This window comes from Zingiber officinale, chromosome 11B (genome assembly GCF_018446385.1).
Source record: "Zingiber officinale cultivar Zhangliang chromosome 11B, Zo_v1.1, whole genome shotgun sequence".
NCBI lineage: Eukaryota > Viridiplantae > Streptophyta > Magnoliopsida > Zingiberales > Zingiberaceae > Zingiber > Zingiber officinale.
The window spans coordinates 32,480,251-32,486,387 of NC_056007.1; the positions used below are offsets into that span (position 1 = coordinate 32,480,251).

Genomic DNA, 6,137 nt, shown 5'->3' on the forward strand with positions numbered 1-6,137 from the left:
TCGCTGTTTTGCTTTCCCTCATTGTTTTCTTTTCGACGCCATGTTTTCCCCTTCGTGTTCCCGAACCTAAGCCATTTTTCTTTCCCTCTCCTCATACAATCTCTCCACACCTCCGTTGGATCTTCCTCCACGACGGTGTGATCGACGAAGTGTACAAGAAGGCCAAGGTTCAACAGAGTCCCACGTGCAGGGCACTGGTATCGAGGTGGGAGCACACGGTGATGGGTGAGCATTGCGGCGGCAGGAGGTCGTACCGGACCCGCGCTTGGATCGGCGACTGGTACCGCAAGATCTCAATCAAACTCTAGGCTAAGGTGAAGGGGAAAGAAATGTGGATGTCGGTGGAGATCGACGGCAAGCAGCTCTTGTTCGTGAGGTGTCTCCGGTGGAAGTTCCGGGGGAACGAAAGATCAGAGCTCGATGGAGGCTGGATTCATTTCTCTTGGGATCTCCACAACTGGTTCTTCCAATCTAAGGAACGCAAACCGATACCGTCAGTCGCTGGCACCCGCGACTCCGCCCCGAAAGAGCTAGGGCACACCGTGTTTCTGCTTTGGTTCGAGGGCCCGCAGAAGTCAAGTCCTCAGCGAGAGGATAATTTTACTAGAAGTTCAATCTTCAGAAATTGGGTGATCGAGAGATACGATAGAAAAATGGGGCGCATTAATTGGAGCTGGAGTGGTAGTGGAGTTGTCGGAGAGCATAGAAGGCGAGGGAGGAAGAGAAGCACGCAGAAATCCAGCTACTCCTCTTCGGCTTCGTCGGCCTCGTCAGCTAGCACTTGGTCGCTGATGGAATGGGCGAGCCCAGAGGAAGTGGAGCTACGGCGAGTGCAGGGCTTCTCCCTACTTGTCTACGCCTAGAAGAATTGATCCACTAGAGAACAATTTGGGGTAAGCAGTTCATACTTATTTTTCTAAATAAGTATTTGCAGTTCATACTTATTTTTCTAAATAGACTGAATTGGTTCGATGTTTTACTTTCGAGAATGTATGCCTAAATCTATTGTAATATATTTCACTATCTATGTATGCTGAGATCTAGACATCTAGTATTCGATTAAAAAAAAAGATGTTTTTTTCTCAATAGTCTACTGAACTCATTTCCATGGATGTTTACAAATTTCTCTGCTTTTATGACATCCTTCAAGTTTGTCTGCATTAAGTAGTAACATTATTTTGCTTGAATGGAAGGTTTCTCTTCAAAAAGATGAAAAAAGAAAATAAGGTCGATAAGTTCAGATTTGTGGATCCACAAACCTTTCTAGTAATGTCATATGTATCCAAACTTGACAAAAATGAAAAGACTAAATACTTGAATAGCTCGGCAAGTGTTTTGGCTGATAAGCTGAGTGGTGCAACAAAAAATCAACTAGTTTTGGCACCTCACAATGTTGAGTAAATAAATATTACAATTTCATTTTTAATAGATTTATTTCAACAATTCTGTTGAATTTATGCATTGACTATCTATTTTGAGCATAGTTGTCATTGGATTTTGACTCCCATCGACCCTTATGTGGAGATGGTTTATTTGTTCGATTCATTTAATCATTGCAATCGTTATGAGGACTGGAAATATGTAGTGGATATGTGAGTACATATTTGTTTTTTAATTGAGCATTTAATTTAATTTATTACTCATATGTCAACTCTTGTTGTTCAAAGGAGCTTGTAATTGTTCAATTCGAACAAGCAAAGGAAAGGGAAAAAGAAGCCTATGTGGGAAGTCGTAAAGGTTTGTGTATTATATATATACACATATGTTTACTTGTGATTAATTTAAAAATATTTAACTGTGCATTATTCGTTGATAATTTTTTGTTAACATAGGGTCCTGACAACCTGATGCTAAACAATATGGGTTTTATGTGATGAAATTTATGAGAGAAATTAATGAAGGAAATGCTATCGGCGAGAAGGATTCACTTAGCTCAATGGTAATATTTGACATATTCTCAATTTTCTCAAATAATTTCTTTTATTTGACTTTGCTTCTTCATTACTGATTTTTTTTTACTAATATAATCTGGGTTTGTTAACAGTTCATGAAAACAATTTACTCCAACGAAGAAATTGACGAAGTGTGATCCGAATGGGCGGATTGCATACTAGACTATATTCATTACTAGGTATAAATTACTAGACTTCAAAAGATGGTTGAACACTTTGTTTGTGATTCCATGACTTATTGATTTTGATTCCTTAGTGCCAATAATTTGTTCATTCACAGCTAGCTATCTCCTTTGCTCAATACTTCATTCTTGCATTTCTACCATGAGCAGAATTAGCTGACATTTCTTTTATTTATTGCCTCTCTTTGTTCTCATCGTTTGCTTTGATATGTCAATACCTAATATACATCCATGTGTTATCTTGTTGATTAAACATTTTGTGAATTTAGTTATAGGTAAAGTCGTGGTGTCCTTATAATTTTGTTTGGCAACCATGTGTTATCTATGGTCAGGACTTTTACTTCCTTTTCCTAAAAAATGGTTGCCAAACATGCGTCGAACAGTGTTTCTTGGTATGTTTCTTTGTGGTCCAAAATTAATAATGGTTGGGTTGTGTGAGTAGCTTATTTAGTTGTTTCCGAATTATGCAAGGACTGACAATGTGGAAGTTATCTCTTTGTGAATTGTTAGATGATGACCTTTTGTATCTTATGAGTTGCTCTACAAATTTCTTGTTTGCTCTCTCCTTATGGTTTTCATCTATATGCCATGACTCAATCTTGTTTTTCCTCCTATCTCACAGTCTCCATGTATACATCTTTAACGTTTTACCTAGCATTTTTCTACCGCCCAAGGAATATCTGATATCTTTTGGGATGCCCTAAATTTTGTACTTGTGTTTGTTTCATTTGCTAGTTTAATTTCCTTGTCTAATCCTATAATTTATTATTATTTTTTTTACAATTGCATTTAAATTTTTACTATGTTGAACTACATACTTTGTTGATGACTCATTGAGCATAATACTACTGTGGCAGAAGTACATTAGAAATTCATTGTTGATGACAAATTTTTATTTCATACTTCCATCTTGTTGGACCTTGCAAGTATCATCACGAATGACAATTATGATGCTTCATCAAGCTCAACTATGTTAATCAATATGCATGTTAGTGATTGCTTGAGAATGAAATGAAGAGCTTGTAAAGGCATTTCGTGTATGATCCATAGTATATTGATATAGAAAACATCTATATACTGCAGTTTGATTTCTTAATAGTTCGCTCTATATACTACATGTTAGTTTGGTCAAACGAGTGACAAGGAGGTATAATTCTCAAGGAAGAAAAGATCATTCCTTCTTTTGTGTTGAGTATAATGGAATTTTGTCCTGCGTGAATGGATGTTGCCGACTGTTTCTTGATACACACTGATTTGTATTGTTTTGTTTGACTTGTGTAGCATGAAACAACACCTAATATCTGTTCTATCTTGTATTGCTTGTTTTCCAAGAATTTGTGTTGTCATGCAGACTATAATCTGGAATTCTGGAATTTGATAAGTTTTGTAAAATTTTTCTCTTACAGGTCGGGCAATTCGTGAGGCTTGAGTTTTTTTGATGCAAGAAGTGAGCTTTGTTAGGATTAGCTTGCCTTGCTAATTTGTAAATTAAAAGCTATATGGAGAACAACAAATGGAAAACATGTGATTTAAGGTATATGGAGAACAACAATGGAAAACATGTGTATTTTGATGAGTAACAACTCATTTTGTATATTTTTGTATATGTGTGGCTACAAGATGAATTATATATGGATGTTTATTTTGGATTTAATGTAGTAAATATTTAGTTTTGTATTGGTGGTTTGCTTATATTAAAATAAGATTGGTTGTTTGGTATTAATGAACATTAAAGATAATAGTTAACAATATTGTAAAAACTATGTAAACCACAACAGAATTTTTTTGTAAAAAGTGATAAAAGACAACGATTTTATCCGTTGTAAAATATATTAAAATTATATACCACAACAGTTTATAACTATTGTAAAAAAAAGCAAAACAAGTAAATATTATCTACCACAACGGTTTATATATGTTGTAAAAAGAGTCTACCACAACGGTTTATTTTTGTTGTTGAAATTATCTACCACAACGGTTTTAAAACGTTGTCGTATCCTTCGTAAACAAATTTTGAGCATATAAACAACAACAGATAAAACCGTTGTCAAATATCTACAAAGACAACGGATTCAAAATCGTTGTCGTAGAGTAATACATTCTACAACGCCCTCAGTTACAATGGTTTTTTTGACCCTATGACAACGGATATTATCTGTTGTCGTATGCAGTTTTTGTTGTAGTGGTTAGATATTTGAAAGGCACACCAAATGTATGGATTTGGTACCTTAGAACACCTAATTTTGATCTAATAAGTTACTCTGACTCATACTATGTCAGCTGTAAACTAGATTATAAAAGTACAAGTGGTGGATGTCAATTATTGGGACCATCACTTGTCAGCTAGTTTAATAGAAAGTAACACTATGTTGCTTTATCTACTACTAAAACCGAGTATATAGCAATGGGTGAGTGTATAACACAGTTGTTATAGATGATCCACACATTAAAATACTTTAACTTAGAATATAAAAATGTAAGAATCCATATTGATAACATCAATTCAATTAACGTAACTAAAAACTTGGTACATCATTCAAGAAATAAACATATTGCAATCAAACATTACTTTATTAGAGATCACATTGATAAAGGAGACATTGAACTCAACTATGTTGAGTCCAAGTTAAATTTAGTTGACATTTTTACCAAACCATTACCAAAATTTGAATTTAGTAATCTACGAAGACAACTAGGAATGTGCATGATAGACTAGAACTATAAGTACCCTGTGGCGGTTTTGATGTGATCAACCAAGTCAAGTTAGGTCTTGTTGTGTTTTAACCCTTATGTCTAAGTGTGCAGGAACTTAGGAGCACAGGATGTTGAGCGAAAGATATAGCTAGTGAGAAGGGCGGCATGGGAGAGAGTCGACGAGCTCGGTGCATCCGAGAGACGAGGTGTTGTGGAAGAGTATACTGGCAGACGAGAAGAAGGCGTGTGGCATTTTTGAGGGATGAGAAGTCTTAGTGGAAGGTTGCTCGAGAAGGCCAAAAAATGGGTTCGGATGAGCCCTATTTCGGATGGCCGAAATCACCCAAGCGAGTGGAACAAGAGTGGAAGACCTGGACCAGAAAGTCAATAGAATGTTGACTTTTGGGTCAGGGCGCCCGAACCAGAATTTTTATCAACTCGTATGTGGCACGATCCATTGCAACAAGGATAAAATTCTATCCATATCCAGGCGTCTGGAACCCTTCCAGGTGCCCCTATCAAGACTATAAATACAACCCTAATCCCAGAAGCTAAAGACAACACTTGGTGCGGGAAGCATCCGACAATCGAACCCGTGTTTTGATAATGAAAAATGGTTCAAAGTTAAGTTGTTTTGTGATCTAACAGTTTGAATGAGATTGCAAGAAAGTCCTAAGTGTACTTAGGCAAAAGTCCTAACTACGGTGAGGCAGGTGGAAAACCCTAGGGGGTGGTAACCCTAGGTCATACGAGGTGGTAACCCTATGCGGAAAGTCTTGGCGGGTAGAGGGCTTCAGGCAAAAGTCCTAGGGGGTGGTAACCCTATGTGAAAAGTCCTGGTGTCGCGAACTAGGTGGAAGACTAGACGGGTCAAGGAGCGGGCGTCCAGCAGAAAGTCCGGAAGCATCGAGCACCAAGCAAAAGTCTAGTCGATCTGGAGGATCGTGCTGGCATTAGGTAAATCTCCCGGGTGGAGTAGGTGAGGGCGTGTTCCCCGTAGAGGGAACAATAGGCGTCGGGTCGACCTAGGGTTTCCAGTAGGAAATCCAAAGTCAGACCCGGACAGTCCAGAGACTGTTAATATTTTATTTATGACTATTATGTGCTAACTTTGTTTTGCAGGGTATGTGTTTGAGACTAACACATTTTGCAGTAACAAAGGAGCAAGTCACACCTCGGATGAACAGTGTCGAGGCGCCTCCATGGAGCTTGGAGGTGCCTCGGGTGCAAAGTGTCAGCTGGCTGCGAAGAGGAGTTGGAGGTGCCTCGAACTAGGGCTTGGAGGCGCCTTGGGCATGGAGGTGCCTTG

The 6,137-nt window shown here is 38.0% G+C and overlaps 1 protein-coding gene across 1 annotated transcript; it reads left to right on the forward strand.

The window, feature by feature from the left end:
• The first annotated feature begins 335 nt into the window (after nucleotides 1-335).
• Nucleotides 336-863, forward strand: LOC122033872. Its single transcript, XM_042593027.1, has one exon. The coding sequence runs from the start codon at nucleotides 336-338 to the stop codon at nucleotides 861-863; it is 528 nt and encodes a 175-aa protein (XP_042448961.1).
• Nucleotides 864-6,137: the final 5,274 nt, after the last annotated feature.